Below are 19,293 nucleotides of genomic sequence, written 5' to 3'. Positions count from 1 at the left end.
GACACTGTAAATCTTCATAGGAAGGCATTAGTCATCTTTGTCCTATGGCGCAATTGGTGAATTACCTTAGAGTTAACAAAATAAATATAGAAGACAGCTACATGATCAACTGTCTGTAAGAGATCCCTATTTGCTCTCATTTTTTTAAAAAGGCAATCTAACAGAATGTGGCAGTTATTGAACAGTATCATTAATATCACACACAGATAAAATCTTGCTGAATGGCTAAAACAGTACATTGACTGAGAACTGGCAGAGATTAAGGCTGGATTTGGAAGAGGCCTTGGTATCAGAGATATCATTGCTGATGTCAGATGGCTCTTTGCTAAAAGTAGGAATTATCAAAATGATGCCTGTTTGTGTTTTATTGACTATACAAAGGCATTTAACTGTGCAGATTGGAATCTCAGAACACTTAATTGTGCTCATGCAAAAACTAGACCTAGAACAAGAAGCTGTTGTATAAACAGAGCAAGGGCCACTACAAGATTTAAAATGAAGAAAGGTGTGTGTATTGTTTCTCCATACCTATTCAGTCTGTTTACTGAGCAAAACGTTTGAGAAACTGGACTATGTGAAGAAGAATATGGCATCAAGATTGTAAGAAGATTCAAAGAACTTGTGTTAAGCAGATGACACAGTCTTGCTTGCTGAAAGTGAAGAGGACATGAAAGACTTGCTGCAGAGAATCAGAGACTTCAGTATGGATAATATCAACAAACAAAAATCCTCACCATTGGAACAATAGACAACATCATGATAGATGGAGAAAAGATTGAAGTTGTCAGTGACTTAATCTTACTTGTATACACAGTTCACACCTTTGGTACACCAGTCAAGAAACCAGAAGCTGTATTGTTTTGGGGAAATCTGACAAGGACCTTTCTAAGGTGCTAAAAAGCAAGGGTCTCTGTTTTAAATACTAAGGTTCACTCATCTAAGTCATGGTCTTTTTAATAACTTCCTATGTATCTGATATTTTAACAACAATGATGACAGAAGAATCAATGCCTTTGCTTTGTGGTCATGGAGAAGAGTACTGAATGTCCCATGGACTAAAAAAGAATTAACAAATAGTCCTTGGAGAAAGTGCAACCAGCGTGCTCTTTAGAAGCAAAGATAATGAAACTTTGTCTCACATACTTTGGGTATGTTGTTGGGAGGCCAGTCCTTGGAAAAAGACATCATACTGGAAAAGATGAAGAATCAAACAAACAAAAAAAAGAGGCTAACCCACAACAATATGGATTAGCATTGGCTGCATCATGGGCTTAAGTTATCAGGGATGATGAGAATGGCAGATGATAGGAGAAGACAGAGTTCAGATCCATTGTTCATCAGGTCACTATGATTTGATTTGATTGCACTTGACAACAAAGACACAAGATGAATGAGATGCAGCCCTTGCCCAAGGGAACTTGTTGTTTAGCAAGGAAACAATCCATTATCATTAAAGGCAACTCTTAAACCAGTAGATACTTAAATTAATCATAAAGGGCTCACAGGCTTACAAAGAGTGAGTGATTCCCAAAAGTTGGTCTGAGAAGGGCAAAGATTCCTGGTCCTGTCCACTGAGCTTAGAAAGAATGAAGGAGTTAGGAAGAATAAAGGTCCATTTCATTCTCCGTTTCTGGCACCTGATTCACCACCTGTGCCAGGTGCTTTGTGTTAATTAAAAGGGGGACGGAGAGCTTGATGCCAGCCAGGAAAGAGGTACATGATGCTGAGTGAAGTCCATGGAGAGTTGGGGTGAAGCAGTGATGCTATTAGAAGTCTTTCAACTAGAAGTGGAAATAGTCATAGTCAAGTGGGCTGACTGGTGAAAATATAACGTTATTTTGCACCACAGTCTATTATGTGGGTCACAAGAAAGGCAAGCCTGAATATACCGTGTATCAGATGGGGGTGGTGGTTGTTACATACCATCGAGTCAGAACCAATCCATAGCAGACCCTCTAGCAGGTTATCAGAGGTAGTAAATCACAAAGGTGGAAATAGCCCACCTTTCTCCTGCAGAGCAGCTGATAGATTCAAACTTCATGGCTTCAGGTTGACAGTTCAGCTGCTTACCACTAGGCCACCAGAGCTCCCTATATTGATCAGCCTAATTTCTAAGACAAAGGAACTAATACAGTGCCACCAGTAGGACCTCTCAGCAGGTACCATCTCTTCTGAAAAACTACATGTCAAAGGAGCAAAGATAATGTGGGCACGGCCAAGTCTGACATCTCCTGTCCACAAAGGAGAACTATTTCCATCAGTAACATCCACAGTACCAAAATAATAGGTACAAGGTCAGGCAAACCCCCCTCCGTACTCCTGCACCAGCTTCTACTAACCACTGGATCTCATGTTTGTTACAAATTGACTCACAGATTTTATTTTACTGACAGTTGTGGGGCTCATGAAGGAAATAAGTTGAGGGTGGAGGAGACAAAGGCACAAGGTAAAAGTCCAATTTAGTGAACAGGAGTCCCGAGCCAGGTTAACAGGAAGGCACAATTCCTCAATTACTTCAGTGTCTCTATCAACAAATGAAAGCCCAGATTCAGCCCAGCAACACAAATGCAAGAAGTCTCTGGTTTCTATAATCCTTTAGCAGTCTGTCTCTTACCAATCACAAATCAGCTGCAATCGTCCAGCAAGCAAAACCTTTACCTCTAGCTTCATCAGGTTAAACTTTGCAGCCAGTCTCTGTACAGTCCAGTCAGCACTCTCTCTTATTTTGGTCCCACAGCTTTTGATGATGTTGAAGATGCTGATCAAACAGGTGAAGCATGTGTCTGCAATCGAGGCTGCTGGAGATCGTGTTTCCAGAGCAGTCTAAGGGAGGCAGTGGCCATTAAATGCCATTTTCAAGCCTCAATACCTCACCACAATACTTACTCCTAAAGGCGTTTTAGCATGACTTTATATATTAACTTTCAGTGTAATGCCATTCCTAAGGAAACCATATATCCTTATTCTTGGAGCAGGGTTTCCCAGTTCCCCTTTAATCTCAGCTGACTGATCCTGTCTGCTGGGACGTGGCTGTGGTTTCATGTTGTCTCTGTGAGCACACAGATAAATAGATAAGGAAGACAGTGGCTTATGTGTGATCTTTCAGGAGCTATACAGAAGACAGGGCAGAGGGTGTAGGTTGTTAGCATGGCTTTCTCTCCTGGTCAGGACAGTGTGATCTTATTTGGGGCATGGCCACATAGGACTGACTGATCATACCTTCCACAGGGTCGGTTGGGTTGTATACAGTCACTGTAGATTGTTACGTGACTGTGGTTAGAACTTGTGGTTCATGGTATTTGGAGTGAGGGAGTAGGGTGAGTCCCCGGCAGTCTGTTTAAGCTGAACTTAGAAATCAGTAACTATTAAATCACTCTACTGTGTTTCACCTTTGTTTTGCATACACTTCAGTGTATTATGCTTGATTTCTCTGAAAACTTTGAAATTTGCTTCCTTTGCTTAAATTAGGGACATTACAGCTTGTAATTACAGACTTTCACATTACTTTTAATTATCAGCCTCTATTCCTACATTAGGGAGCTATGGTGGTCTAGTGGTAAGAAGCTGCCTAAAGGCACACAATTCAAATCCACCAGCTGCTTTGCAGGAGAAAGATAGGCCATCTCCTCCCATGTGATTAACAGCCTGTAAAACCTGCTGGAGGGTCATCTATGGGTCAGTTCTTACTCAGCAGTACACTACAACAGCAACAATTCCTACATTAACTAACTCATTACCACTGGGTCAGAAATGACCCCCCCATCAGGTTTTAAGAGGCAATAAGTTGCAGGGGCAAAGATTACATATCCTCATTTGGAACGTCTGGTGGATTTGAACCACCCACATTTGTATTGGCCCCACAACTTCTTACACAGTAGTCCACTAGAGCTCCCTCTGTTCCTGCACTAGGCAAGAAATAAAGATATATTTAATTCATTTCCTTTTTATTCCGTAGAGGTGTGTTTTGTTTTGCCTTTTTATACCATGGAGGCTATTTTTTAAGTAAAATTTTTCGAAGTATTATTGTTTGTCTGTCATTGTCATGTACCATCAAGTTGGAACTGACCCAAAGCTGACCCTCCTGTGGGTGTTCAGAGGCTGTTAATCGCACGGGAGGAGAGTGCACATCTTTTTCCCACAGAGCAGCTAGTAGTTTCAGACCATGTGCCTTTGAGTTGGCAGCACGTCTACCAACCAATCAATGATTTTGCAAATGCACACTTGAGTGACATTGAGTATGTTCATAGGCTGTGTAGCACCCACACTGCCATCCGCTTCTTTGTTATCCCACTACTGAGAACACACTCTCTGTGCTCTTTACATAACTACTCTCCTTTTCTCAACCTCCCACCTCTGACACCCTCTGATAAGCTTTAGTTTTATATGCTTGCCTATTTCATATTTGCTCTATACACTCTTTGTGCTTATGAGTGACTTATTTCACTCAGCATGATGTTTTTAAAGGTTTTTTTCCATGTTTTGACTTGGGTCACACATTCATAACTCCTGCTGGCTGAGTAGCGTTTCACTGTGTGTATCACTACAGGTTTATCATCTGCCTGCTGATGGGCATGTGGTCTGATTCTGCTTTTTGGTAATTGTACACACTCCTGCAAGCCTGGAAGCAGGAGCAGCATCCACTTCCAAAATGGCTTGCCTCCGGAAACTCTGTGTTCGAACAGTGCTCAGGTCTTTCGTTCACAGGGTCACTATGAGTTGTCTACAACTCGACGGCACCTAACAACACCACACACTCCTGCGGTCAGTGAACAACAGTGCCCAAGTTTAACCTTGTGTTCCTCCTTTCAGGCCTTTTGAGTGTATACCTCAGGTTGGATAATTAGGCCTCTGTTCCACTGACTTGAGTTCTGTGTAGTCAATTGTTGATCAATTTTTGTTCCTTTCCATTGCTGCCATCCTCTCCTGTGTCCAGCTCCTCACCTACAAGATCTAGATGAGTACAGTGTTTTCTTTAACGCAAGTCCCTTCAGTGAACAAGATGTTTCAGGATAGGGCAAGCTTCCAACTTGCTGTTAATAGAGTCTCCAGGAGTCCTAGTTGGCTCAACGGCATCAAACAACAGTCCCTTCAACCCAGCTTTAGAGATTCCCTGCTTCTGGAGCATGTGCTTGTTCCTCAGCCTGGATTCCAGGGTCCCTCGTCTGATCTCCCTACTGCTCACCCTTTTATCTCAGTATTTCCCCAGATAGGCTGCCCTGCTTCCACTCTGTCTGTGAACACTGCGGGCCCATCTGGTCTCTGATCCTCAAGCCTGCTCTTCTCTCCTGCAAGGGGCCCTACCCAGAGTGGCACTCCTCCTCCTTTAATAAAGTACAATATCCTGGGAAATGCAAGAAACATAGAGTTGAATTTTTTCCCTCCAAATTTTCAGTTAATCTGGGTTCTAAGTGAAAGAGAATAAAGTTTTCCACTGAAGTCTAGGTATCTTTATTTTAAAATATTTTGTGGAAAATAGTTTTGGGACAGGAAAGAAAATAGATAAAAGAACAATTAATCTATAATTTCAGCATAATTTGTTTTCATTTTGCTATATACAGCCCAATAAAGAGTGTGTGTGTGTGTGTGTGTGTTGTATCTCCCCTTATGTTGCAGTTATTTTTCTTTATGTTAATTTTTTTCCTGATTTTATTGTGGACTTTTAGAGAATTGAGATGAAGTCTCCCTCAGAAGACAAGCGTATAATAGAAACCCAATAATGGATGAATATTAAAATTTATAACCAACTATTATTTCTTTTCAGCTGGAGCCCAGATGCTTTTGTGTGTTAAATAACATTTCTGTTTTCCCATTTCTTCTCTTTTTGTGTTACTCTATTCAGTAATTGGCTTTCTGGTTCATGACTGAGAACCATCATTTTTATTTGTGGGCATGTTGTGTCAGACTAATCATTTGGAAATCTACTTTGTTAGCATACAAAAACATTTCTGGTTTGTTTTTTCTTAAAAAAAAATCCACCCTGTCTTTTCTATGGTACTTTTGTTAAGGAAAGGGGGGGGGAATCACCAAACCTTTAAAAGGCAAGATTACTGCCTTATTTCTCTTGGATTGACCTAAAACATTGCTAGGTACCTAGTTATTTTCTTAGTCAATATTTTCGTTAAATTCAGCTGAGTGAAAACAAATTGTTTCAAGCATCTTTAACTTTAAATATGTAAAATTATAAATAAGTTTTCTTCTTTGAGAGACTTTCATTCCACTTTATTTTACCTTTATGTCTTAGCCATGGAGTCAGAACTGACCCATAGCTGACCCTCCAGTGGGTTTTCAGAGACAGTTAATCACATGGGAAGAGATTGCCCATCCTTCTGAAGAGCCACTGGTTGCTTCAAACTGCTTGCCTTTAGGATTGTAGCTCAGTTTCTTGCCACTAGGCCACCAGAGATTCCTGTGTCTATTGCATTCATATTTTAGTGGACTTAGGCTATGGGACACAGACACTTATAAGATGGTTGGGTTTGTTTTTTATTGTGAACCCATAGATGATACGACCGTCAGTGTCAGAAGAGTGATATATTTGTTATTAGGTGCTGTCAAGTCAACTATGACTCACAGCAACTCCATGAACAACCAATTGAAACTTGTCCCATCCTCTGTCATTGTGATGATCTCCACCATGCTCAAGCTTGTTGCACACTCATTATGTCCATTTGTCTCACTGACAGTTTTCTACTCGTCACTGACCTTCTATATTTTGGAGCATGATGTCTCTTTTCCAAGGACTCGTCATTTCTGACAACATGCTCAACATATTCTTAAACCCATGCTCAGGTTTGATGACTTTTCTAAGAGTATACAAAGGGTTCAGCATCTAGCTGTACTCGTGATATTTGACGGGGGTTTTATTGTTTGTCCTGCTAAGATTATAGCAGGGAGCTGTGGTGGCCTAGTGTCAAGAAGCTGCACTGCAATCCTGAAAGCATGTGGTTTAAGGCCATCAGCTGCTCTGCAATGGAAAAGGATGGGCAGTCTCCTCCTGGGTGGTTAACTGCCTCTAAAAACCAATTGGAGGATCAGCTGTAGGTTGATTCCAACTCTATAGTACACAACAACAGACTATTTGTAAGTCTCAGGTAGACATTATCTCAAATACTTGGCCAGCTGTATAAATCCATAATTTCTAACATTAACAGCTCATATGTGGTCAGTGCCCCAATTCCTCTATGGCCTCTGGGTTCAGTGATTTGCTAGAAGGTCCTCCAGAGACCCAGACCCATCAAAGGAATAACTCATGTGACTGTAAGTATGCAGGCTAGCCTTTTTTTCGTAGAAATTGGTGAAGTGGATGCAAGTGTATGTTTAGTTCACTGTATAAGATTTCTCAGTCCAGACAACTTGTCATCCTCCAGCAGGGCTAAGTTAAGACAGTAGCTCTCCTGCTCCTGTGTTGGTGTTTTCACACACTTCACAGTGTGGAGAGCACTCTCTTATATTTATCCTACAGCTGTTGATGATTTGTAAGACCATGTATCAGAAGCTAAGGTGATTGGAGATCATTCCCCCAGCTGAGCTAGGAAAGCCAATTGTCAAGGTCTCTCACACCACAGACAGCAAACGACACTGAGCATAATCAGCAAAGGGAGAAACTGCATGGGGCAAAGCCCAGAAAGAACCAGGCAGATGCTTCTAAATGTCCCCTCCCCAGGGAATGGGTACGTATAACTCTCCAGCACTGAGTGATGACAGCATTCATGAAATTCTGTCCACACAGGGAGCTTTTAAAGACTCAATGCCTGAGGTGTTTACTGGGGTCTTATTATGTAGGCAGTCCCCTATTTAGCATACACCAGAAGTCTAGATTCCAACAAGAAAAGCCAATCCTTCACCTAAATCATATTTTTGTACCAAACATTTAGGTTCAGTGAACCACTCTCATATATTCTGAGAATGGTGACCATTCCCCTAAAATCTAAGCCCCCGGCCAAGACCCATCCATGCAAGCAGGTCTCTCAAAGGATAGAAGTCAGGCCTCCTTTGTTGGTGCTTTTCTACATATGTTATACTGTCTTAACTTACTTTCACGTCAAGAATCACAAGTTTATAAATCATAATTTTTATACTACATATTAAATATAAAAATACTTTTTTTTAAAGAAAAAACCCAACAAACCCTTGTGTTCATGCTGGTCTATAAAGGGCCCAGATGCCTGACAGTCCATGTTGTCTTCTGTCTGTGTTTTGGGGTCAGAGTTTTGTACCAGATTAGTAACAGGGCCAAAGTGGATGAGCTCTCTCCTGAAGTTATGAGAGGACTTGTTTTTTAAAGCCCCTTGAGAAGACAGTCTCCTTGAAAATGTGACAAAGATGCAGTCAGACAAGCACAGATAAATCTGGAGGTGAGAATGTTCCCAGGAGATGAGGTGGAGTAAAGACCTTGAGGTCCTAAGTGAGAGGGGTGAGCGAGATCAGGAGGACGATCTGCCCAGAAGGAGGAGGATTGCCTCTTCTTTCTGAAGTTTTCTTTGTGGTTGTTATTCTCAAGAGAACTGACTCTGTGAGGGGAAATGGACCTGAGGCAAAGTCATGGAAGTGGCCTTAAAAATAACATCTTTTTACCTACTTGTATGGAACAGTCTGTTCTTTGCCACATTCCTTCACTGTGGATGCCCTAAGCTGGGCAGTGAGAAAACACCATTATCATTGACCAAGTAATACCAACTGATAAGGATGTGGTTAGCCACACAGCAGGCATCAGACAGCCCTGGGTTGGGGATTTATTGCATTTCTGCATTTGACAATAACAAATGCTTTGGTAGTAAAGTGGCTATTTGTCCTCCCAATAAATATTTATTAATCTTTTTTTTATCTCATTTTAGTTTTTGGCAAGATACCACTCTTCGTACTTAGGTACTTAGATACAAATTTAGCAGTGAATTAGATGTAGATTTTGTCCTTGAGGAAGAATGAAACACAGGTCAGGAAAAAATGTATTATTTATAAAAGAGGCTGTCAATAGAGTGCCTTGGTAGATTAGAGGAGTAATGTTGCATTTCACAGGACATGTGGGGGAAGTTAGATTCAAATACTTACGTTCATTCGCTCATTTAGTATATAGTGCACATTTACATATTATGTACTACTTGAAGAAGACACAAGGCATGTTGTATTAGGCAAATCTACCACAGGATAGAGCAAGGTTTAGGGCTGTGCAGGTGAATCTACGCCATACAACAACCCTAAAGTACTCTTTAAAGTGCTAAAGAACAAGGATGTCAGTTTAAAGAGTAAGGTGCACCTGATCCAAACCGTAATATTTTCAGTTCCTTCGTCTGCATATGAAAATTGGACAGTGACTAAGGAAGAGTAAAGAAAAATTGATGACTTTGGATTGTGGTGTTGTCAAAGAACATTGAATATCCCATCAACTGCCAAAAGTACAAACACATCTGTCTTGAAGAAAGGGCAACCAGAATGCTTCTTAGAGGCAAGAATGATGACATTTCATGTCGAGTATTTAGGACATGTTGTTAGAAAAAGACATCATGTTGAGGGAAGTAGAAGTTTCATCAGAAAAATGGAAGACCCTCAGTAAGATGGATTGACGCTTTAACTGCAATGAGGAGCTCGAGCATGACAGAGATCTTGAGGATGGTCAGGATAGAGCAGAGTTTAGATATGTTGTTCACAGTGTCTCAGTGAGTTCCAGTTGACTTGGTGACACTTAACAACATATAGTACCTACTGTGTGGAGGACTTAAAAAATCAAAGAACCAAAAATGCCAAGTTCTTAAATTGTAGTGAGGAGAGAAAAGCAGCAAATAAGGACTTAAGAAAGTGCTAAAATGGGAGCTTTGGTTACTCAGTGGTAAGAAGCTGCACTGTAATCCCTAAGACACATGGTTCGACTCCACTAGTTGCCTCGCAGAAGGATGAGTCATTTTCTCCGATGCGATTAACTGTCTCTGAAAACGCACCACAGGGTCAACTGTGTGTCAGTTCCAACCCAATGGTATACAACAAACAACAGTACAAGAAAACAGGAAGCAGTACCCTAGAGTGGTCCAACGCTGCGCATGTTACCTAAATGGGTAAAAGTTAAATTGGTCTTCCGAAATGTGTCTTGTGCTTTTGAAGTTCCACGGATATAAAGTACGTTCTTCATTTTCATAGCAAATCAACAATATTTCTACACTATAATTTTTTGTGCTAATAATGCTATATAAAAAAGAAAACATTTTCCCTGCTTAAAAAAATTTATATAGTTATTGAATATTTCTAGCTACATTAAAAATAAAGTATCATTTAAAACTGGGGGGAAAAAAGAAAACAGGAAGCAATGGTAGATGTAGAGAATTTTTATTGCTTTTAAGTGTTTTTAATGTTAGCCTCATATTCAAGTTGCTCCCTAATATCCTGTACTGGTACTGACCAAAAGTTATTCAGGAGGCTCATTGTAAAAATATATTTCCCCCTCTTCTCTTTGCAGCATATATTAAAGGTGGGTGGATCCTCAGGAAGGCCTGGAAGATTTATAATAAATGCTATGTGGACATCAATGCCCTTCAGGAACTGTATCAGAAGAAGCTAACCGAAGAACCCTTAACTTCTGACGCTGCAAATGATAATCACATTGTGGCTGAAGGGGTGTCTGAGGAGTCTCTAAACAGACTGAAAGGTGCTGTTAGCTTTGGATATGGCCTTTTTCACCTTTGCATATCCATGGTACCCCCCAACCTGCTCAAAATCATCAACCTGCTGGGTTTTCCTGGAGACCGCCTACAAGGGCTTTCTTCACTGATGTATGCGAGCGAAAGTAAGGACATGAAGGCCCCTTTAGCTACGTGAGTAGCTAGCTATATTGCAATGCTTTGGTAGATAATATAGTGTTGAAAGTAAGTAAACTACCATCAAAGACTTTAAAGGAAACTGCAGGTAAAATGTGTGGTTGTTTGACATGATGCCATGCCTTTTAATGAAATGCTGAGGACTGTGTTTTTTAAATGAAATATTGAGGATTTGTGTCTTTTAATGAAATGCTGAAGACTGTGTTTGGTGGTGGTGTTTGAGATGGCTGAGTTTATAAACAGACTTTAGAGGACAAGACCCTATGAACACATCATATGACTTAGAAATCTTATGAGTCTTATGATTGTATCTTTCACCATCAAATGATTGTAAAAGTGGTTTTGTGACTTTATACACAACAGCTGAGATTTATAATGTTAATTTTAGGATGTTGTTGTTGTTGTTGTGTACTACCAAATCAGAACTGACCCTAGCTGACACTCCAGTGGTTTTTCAGAGGCTGTAAATCACATGAGAGGTCATTGCCCATCTTTCTCTCTCGGAGCAGCTGGTGGATTAGAACCATGCACCTTTGTATTAGTGGTGCAATAAGTGATTGCGGAATCCTCATTCCTATAAAGAATCTTCATTTTGGATAATTTCTCTTGAAGATTCTGAAAGGTCAGTTGATGGCTTATACATGGTTGGGATACTTGGTTCTGTTTCACTAAATAAAGTCCTGTAAACTTTGAACAGGAAAGCATTGGGAAACTTCTATTACTCTCCAGAGCAAGAATTTACTAATTTTTACATCATTCATCAATGATGTGATTTTTTTCCACTCTACAAGATATTTGCATTTGAAGCAATTTTACCAAACAGCAGCCATACTTTCTCTTGTCAAAACATTTTATATATATATATATATTTAACGTTGACATCGTAGCTGACTTTAGTGACTTCTCCCTTTGGTACTGAAGAATTTCCATTTTAACTAATGATTTGATAGCTATTAAGTTTACGATTAATTTTTTATTTCAAAATAATCAGTGCCTTCCCAAACTCATTAAATTACACAGTAGCCCTTTGGAATTTGACTGTAAAGCTCTGTATTTAATTTGTGGTACTTAATTTCAGTCTATATTTTCATATTATTTTTGCTTACCTCTGAGAAAGGCTTGGATTTCTTTAATAATATCAATTAATATGTTCTCCTCCAGAGACTCAAATTCATGGCACACCAGAAGCCTTCACCAGTATAAAAATAGTTGATGTGTTGGCTAAGCGGTGTTGGTTTACTGAGTTTCATGTAATATTTTTCTTGAAAGTAATGCATGTCAGTTAAAAAATAAGTAATTTACTTGTTTGTTTTTAAGATTGAGTATGCCCAAAATGACTTTTCATCTGATCCTCTCAGTTATTTTTATCTGACTTATTGTGATTTGTGATATTAAGCCTCTCTGTTTAAAATTTGGATTATGAGGCTTACAACCTAACTTTTGTGAACAGAGGAGAAAATAGCACTTTATATTCTTTTGCAAAAATTAATGGTTTTCTTCTTATGAGAGGACGGAGTATTTACAGTGACCAGTTATTGTTTTCAGGATTTTTGCATTGATGAATAAAATGAAGAGTTCTGAGGAATAACACGTCTATTCCATGATCTTCTAGCAGTCACAGTTCTCCCCTCACCTAAGAGAAGGGAGTGTGTCAGCTAATATTGTCATTTCCCAAATATTGATATAGTTTGAAATGAAGATATACTCTGATGTAACGTTTTCAGAAACTATAGAGTAAGCTTTGGGGAGGCATATACAGATGCAAGCTACTGACCTTAAGAAAGTAGAAACAAATAGAGAAAAACTGTTTGCTCAGCATCTCTCTCCCTCTTCCTTCAGATTAGCTCTCCTGTGGTATCACACTGTCGTGCGCCCTTTTTTCGCCTTGGATGGCAGCGACAACAAAGCAGGTCTGGATGAAGCTAAGGAAATTCTTCTCCGAAAAGAAGCTGCTTACCCAAACTCTTCTCTCTTTATGTTTTTCAAAGGACGAATACAACGATTAGAGGTACTATGCCTTCCTCATCTTTTTAAGATAAAACGTCTTGATTATTAAATCTAACAGTCTCACTTGGGGAGTCTGTCAGCATGTGGCAGAAGGTCACAGGGCAAAGGAACGTCTTGTGCATGTGCTTCTCATTGCATCATTGTTACAGATGAATCTTCCAGAACCCCGGTTGTTAGTCACTTACCTTCTGTTCAAGAGATGTGGGTGGAGGAGGGAGAGATTCTTCATTAATGAGACAAAACTGATGTTTTCTAAGCATAAGCCATATGATCATTACTAATTCCGTTAAAAAATCTAGAAAACAAGATTTCCCCCCCTTGAATTCCTAATAATTTCTTTTCAATTTTAATCTTGACTAAAAATTTGTATAAAGTTACTGCCTTACATGTCAGGACAAGAGTAATTTTGAGCTAAGTACCATGGATCAGGGTTGTGTGTGACATTATCTGATTTAATCCTCAAAGGCTCTCTATGATACAGGTGTAAAATTGCCACCTGCATTTTATAGAAAAGACATATGAGTCTCAGAGAGAAGTTCAAGGGTCTTTCTGAACCCCGGCTTCCTCCCTCTTCCTCTCTCTCTCCCTCCCTCCCTCCAGAACAGTCTCCAGCATATAAAGGTAGGTTTTCTCCTTCTTCTTTGTATCTTATTATATTTCCTTGCTTGAGAACTATAAGGGCTTGTGGAACCGTGAAATAGGAAAATTTATATAAAAGGTGATTGCCATGCTAGATGCAATAAGTATATTCTTGTCAATGCTCATAATGAATCATTGTGAGGATTTTACATTAAAAACCTGGGCAGACCACACAGCCAGTTCTTGAGATCAATCCCTAGCAAACCCTGATGTTGCTTTTGAAGACATTTGTCCAGGAACACTTTCATGGGGACAAGAATGGTTTGCTTGCTGATTTTTGTTTGCATCCTACTTACTTTCCTTCATGTAGTCAGACTCCCTAAACCTAAGTTCCTGATTCTGAAGCCCCACCAAGCCAATCTCTAATTATTTAAACTCTTCATATATGCATTTTCAGTGGGAACCAGCAGTTGATAATTGCTACACAGCACCAAAAGGTCACCAGCATCTGAATTATTTAAACCTATGCCTGATTTCTTTTCCTTCTCAATATCTTGAAATGTTTTCTTTGCATCCAGGCTCTCCCAAAGGCTGTATGTCATGTCTCCTTCCCCCCACCCCCCTTGCTGTTTTAAAAACAGTTCTGACCTGACTCTCATGCCATTAAATGTGCTTGTCAAGATTCTTTCCTTTCAAAGTCAGCACTAGGGACCTCCTTTCAGGAGATGTTCCGACTGGCAGTCCCCCTTCTCCCTTGGGGTTATGCTGCAAAAAAGAACATGTAAGAGGCAGTCATAAATTGACGAAGCCTTCTCACTTCTGTGACCGTTTTTGGAATGAAATTTGGATAAAGCATAAAGGTTTTCTTAGTTTTGTGTTTAAAGGGCAAGCATTATATACATTTAGAATAGCTCTGACCTTGATGATACCAAATTCAGCGTTTTACAGGGATTTGCTGGCTGTGGGTGAGGCTCATGATTTAGTATTGTGTGCAACCCATTAATGAGGCCCTGTAGCTCTAAACAGTCATTAGAATCCTCTCTCTTTAACTCAGTGATTAATGAAGGCTCTAAATTGGGTTTTAAAGCTGCAAAACAGATATGTGAAAACAGGTCAGAGCTTAAATTTTGCTATGCTGAGTGCTTTAGTTAATTTTTTCTTTCATATTTTTTACCCTAATTTTACTTAGTTAATTTTTATTATTCAACCTTTTTTTACCCACACTTTCCTTCATTATGCTTCATATAATCACACCCATACATTATGTTTTATAAAATTAATCACCATTGGACTGTGCTCACCATTGCCAGTGTTTTCAGGTCCTTACTGAATCTTACCCATTTCTTTTACCCCGTTCTTCCAATACTACATACCTTGGGAGAGACTGGAGAGCATTTTTCTGAGTGAACTAATTCAGTTTCATAAGGATAAATACTGCATAAGACTATTACTGTAAAAATAGAAGGATAACTAGTAACACATTATATGGGGATCCAGGGGGAGAGGGGGTGGGAGCAGAGGGCCAAGGATGGGAAGGGGCAAAATCACAGGGTTGCACACATTCATTAATTTTTTTATTTTCAAATGCAATTGCTTAACTTTCAAGTGAAGAATTTGGGTTTGTTTTCCCCCTAAAAACTTAAGTTGTATGGTTTTGGTTTGTGCCACAATTCATTGCCATTAAGGACTGAGTGAATACTGAAAGCAAATGGTCATTATTGCAATGATTCTAAAATGAGAATATCATATCTCCCTCAAAGACATAGGTGGGTTTTTTGAGTCACCTAATCAAATGCCTGAGTTGTCCTAGTGAAGAGTATTGTATATACCATGGACTGCGAGGCGAACAAACATCTTCATCCTGAAGAGGGTGAAATCAGGCTCCTTCCTGGAGGCAAGGATTCTGAAGCTCTGTCTCACATACTTTGGGCATGTTACAAGGAGGAACCAGTCCTTGGAGGGGGACATCATTCTTGAGAGAGTGGAGAGACAGTGCAAGAGAGGAAGACCCTTGATGAGATGGACTGATTTAGTGACTGGGGTGATGGAGATGGGTGTGTCAGAGACAGTGAGGTTGGCTCAGGATAGAGCAGGGTTCAGAGCTGTTGTACACAGGGTTGCTTTGAGTCACAAGCAACTCAAGAGCACATAACAACAAAAACAAGCCTGAGGCCCAGCAAAATCTGTCAAATGTCTCCTGAGTTTTCTCTAAGGACCAGAAGATGAAGAGATTTTAAGGCTAACTTAAAATGTGCTTGGAATGATCCTCAAGTACCCAGACACCAGCGTGTCATTAGTCTTCCTGAGTAAGCATGCAGGAAGGAATCAGGTAGAGGCATCCTTCATTTGCATAGGAGGAACACTGCCCGGGCAGATTTGGAAATGCTTTTGACAAAAGGATTTTTGTAAGTCCCAGCACAGTTTATGTAAAAACACACGTGGCTTAAGGTGATTAATGAATTTGCTTGCAAAGACTCATCTCTCTTTTCAGGGAACATTCAGGCTGGAGACAAGCCTCCTTGAAATCTCCTTTAGTCTAAAACCACTTACACAGAACCTGACTAGGCCTGTGCTTCATGCAGGTGCACCGTATGACATCACGTTAATTTCTGCAGTGACTCAGCCTGCAGATCTACGACAGCAGCCACCTGGGTGTCAGCCCCCTGCCTCGCAGGGTGACCACCTCAGGACGTGCCACTTGGCTCTCATGTTTCTTTTTTTAGCTCTTTCTTGTATAGTGTCCTGCAGATCAACGTTTGTACTTTCCTTCTCACCTCTGCTCAGTTTACAGTTCCACCAAAGGGGCAGAACCCAGCACAGTTTTAAAATAACAAACAAGTCTGTCTTTGGAAGGTGTACAGCCAAGCCTGCCGCTGGGCGGTGAGGTGGTCAGACTGCATTTCACATGCTTTGGGCATATTTTCGAGGCCCAGCCCCTCGAGAAGGACATCAGCTTTGGTAAAGAACAGAACTAGTGAAAAGGGGGTAAACCCACAAGGGAATGGAGTAGCCCAGTGGTTGCACCAGTGGACGTCACAAAAGGGATGATGACGATGATGCAGCATGAAACAACCCTTTGTTCTGTTTTGCGTAGAGTTACGAAGACTTGATGGCACCTAACAACAGCTCCCACACCTTTGTTAGAGTTCATTTTTCTTGGGTCCCTCCAAGAATAAGAGGGGCACTTTAATCTTGTGTCTCTCTTTAATCCATCCTGCTGGTGGGAGGGACAGAAGATCTCTGTAGTTTTATTTACCAACTAGAGAGACCCCTGAGAGAAGGGCTGGCCAAGATGCCATGTGCAGAGGGGGCTCCAGCCGTGCTGCCCCACCCCTGGGCCAGGCTCCCGTTATTGGAGCGCTTGGCTTTGCTTTCACTGCAGGGCAGACCTGCCTCCTGCACTTGAACAGCTTGCCCTGTCAGCATGATGTAATGTTGATATTTATAGGCTCAGGAAAAAGGCAATGCAGGAAGAGAAATCGTTCCCTCAAGACCTGATAATTGTAGTCTTTTCTTCCTCCCTCTCACTTTATTGTCTTCTGTACTCAGGCACCAAGGCTTTGGGTTGCCGTTTATTCCTCTTAGTTCACAAAATGAGGGATTGATTTAACCTGATGAAAGGGAGACAAGAGAGTGTTACTCCTCTTCGCCCTCTAACTAGGTTCAAATTATTGTGTCCTGGAATAAGATCACAGGAATGAGAACAAGATAATAACAATTAAAACTCAGAATCAGGTTGTCACTGTTAACGTGTTGCCGCAAATGACGGTAAAAAAAAGTGTGTTTCTAAGCACAGTCGTCAATTCAAAGTGTGCGGCAACGTGTTGAAGATACCATCAAGTTGCCTTCTAGCGGCCCTATGAACAGCAGATCTGAACCTTGACCTATCCAGCTCCAGCCCCACCCTCTCTGATACATTAGAGCCCATTGTCACAGTCACTAAGTGGGTTCATCTTGTTGAGGGTTTTCCTTCCACCTTTCCCAGCATGATGTCATTTTCCAAGGACTGGCAAGTAGGAGGTCAGTATTGATTTATTAGCTCTAAGCTCACTAAGTGTGCATAAGAGGATGAGCTTTCTGTGGGTGTGCGGCCGAGGTGAAAGGGCAGAGGGGTTAAGTACATGCTCTATTGTTAGGTGTCCTTGATGACCACGTGGCCAAGCCAGTTTCGCTCTGAGGTGGCATTAGTACTGCATTGCTTGTAAGGAATAAGCCTTCACCAGGGCAATTTTTTGTAGTTCAGGTGACAAAGAAACCCTCTCATTTTAAAACGTTGATGCAACAATAAGAAATTATGCAACTTTTAAAAAATAACAACCCAGTGATAAGTAAATCCTAATCCATTTGACTCAAATATTTTGCTATTTTAATACACACATTCGAGGCTTTATGCAGCTTTGTTTGCAAATCTACTATCTACATGTATTAACATAGTGTGTATAAGCAACTGGCATGCAAAGTATTTGGATTTACATTGTATTGATAGGGAGCTCTGGTGGCCCAGCTGAAAGGAATTGCATTACCAACTCACTAGTCATTCCAAATCCACTAGCAGTTCTGTGAGAGAAAGCTGGAGTCTTCTCCCGTGTGATTAACAGACTCTGAAAGCCTGCTAGAGGGTGAGCTGTGAGCTGGTTCCAACTGAACAGCACCTACAACAATTGTGTTAATAATAGGATGTTTCAGGTTTTGCTTCCTCATGTCTCACCATGACAAGTACAAACATAAATATCTTTGTATTTCATTTTCTGTCTTGAGTTATGTCCTTAGAGTATAACTCCAATGGTGTCATTACTAGTATAATATGAACAGATCTGCAGCTCTTGCTATAAAAGAAAAGAATAGTCTGGGAATGGTCGACATGACATCAGCAGCAATGTCCTCCTTAGCTTGCTTGTTTCTGTTTCTGTAATTGTATGAATTGTATGAATTGAAGCAATGGAAAGATAGTTCTTCACAGGTTGCTGAAAAAGATATGCCTTTGTTCATGAATCAGAATACTTCATATTAGGATCAACATCTAACCGTAGCCACTGCCTTAGAAGGCCACCCTAACTAGGAGATACCTTCTAGGGCAGAGTAGAGCTGCTCGTAGGATTTCCAGGACTAAAATCTGTATCAAAGCAGTCTGACTCCTCTTTCTCTTACGCGCATCTGGAGGGTTCAGACCACTGACGTTTTGGTGGTTAGCAGTCAGACACTTCGTCCATGAGGCCACCAGGGCTACTCTGGAGGTGGCAACAGTAATCTGCAGAGTCAGTATCGTTTCTCTAAAATCACGGCTTGCTGCTTTGCTTTGCTTTGACAAGCCAATCCTGAAATTCATATAGGAACTCAGGGAATCCAGAGGAGATGAAATAATCCTGTTTAAGAAGAACAAAGTTGCAAGTTTTATGTGTCTTGATTTTAAAACTTACTACAAAGCTATAATCACTAACCCAGTGTCTGCTTCTTGGCCTTTTGGCTAATATCAAGTGTAGTATATGTTCTTAATAAAGTCGACCATTTTTAAGTGTTCAGTTCCATGGCTTTAATTCTATTTACACTGTTGTGCAGCCACCACTTTTGTCAATTTGCAAAATGTTTTCATCACCCCAAATAGAAGCTTTGTGCTTATTAAGCAATACTCCAGTTCCTTTCAGCTCTTGGCAGTCTGTATTCTTTCTTCCTCTGTGCATTTACCTGTTAAAGATATTTTGTATAAATGAGATTATATAGTAACTTGTCGTTTTCTGTTTGTATTTTTTCACTTACAAAACGTTTTGGGGTTTTTTTTTTGCAGTTTCTTTTTTTTATTAAATTTTATTAGTTTTAATGAACATTTACAGAGATTTGGGGTTTTCATTCATTCATTGTTGCACTGTTTTCTTCACCCTCCTCCCCAGTTCGTTCTTCTTTCCCCCCC

General features: G+C 40.4%; 1 protein-coding gene across 1 annotated transcript in view; it reads left to right on the top strand.

The window, feature by feature from the left end:
• The window catches only part of TTC39C (tetratricopeptide repeat domain 39C), a 94,009-nt gene that overhangs the window by 10,652 nt on the left and 64,064 nt on the right, over positions 1-19,293 (top strand). The window contains exons 4-5 of the mRNA XM_006895045.1: positions 10,445-10,799; positions 12,642-12,810. Of these exons, the coding sequence (XP_006895107.1) occupies positions 10,445-10,799; positions 12,642-12,810 (524 nt within the window). The remainder of the gene's footprint in view (positions 1-10,444; positions 10,800-12,641; positions 12,811-19,293) is intronic.

This window comes from Elephantulus edwardii, unplaced genomic scaffold, assembly GCF_000299155.1.
Source record: "Elephantulus edwardii isolate Elephantulus edwardi_28Jun2011 unplaced genomic scaffold, EleEdw1.0 scaffold00155, whole genome shotgun sequence".
NCBI classification, from domain to species: domain Eukaryota; kingdom Metazoa; phylum Chordata; class Mammalia; order Macroscelidea; family Macroscelididae; genus Elephantulus; species Elephantulus edwardii.
This window is presented reverse-complemented; position numbering and strand designations above follow the sequence as displayed.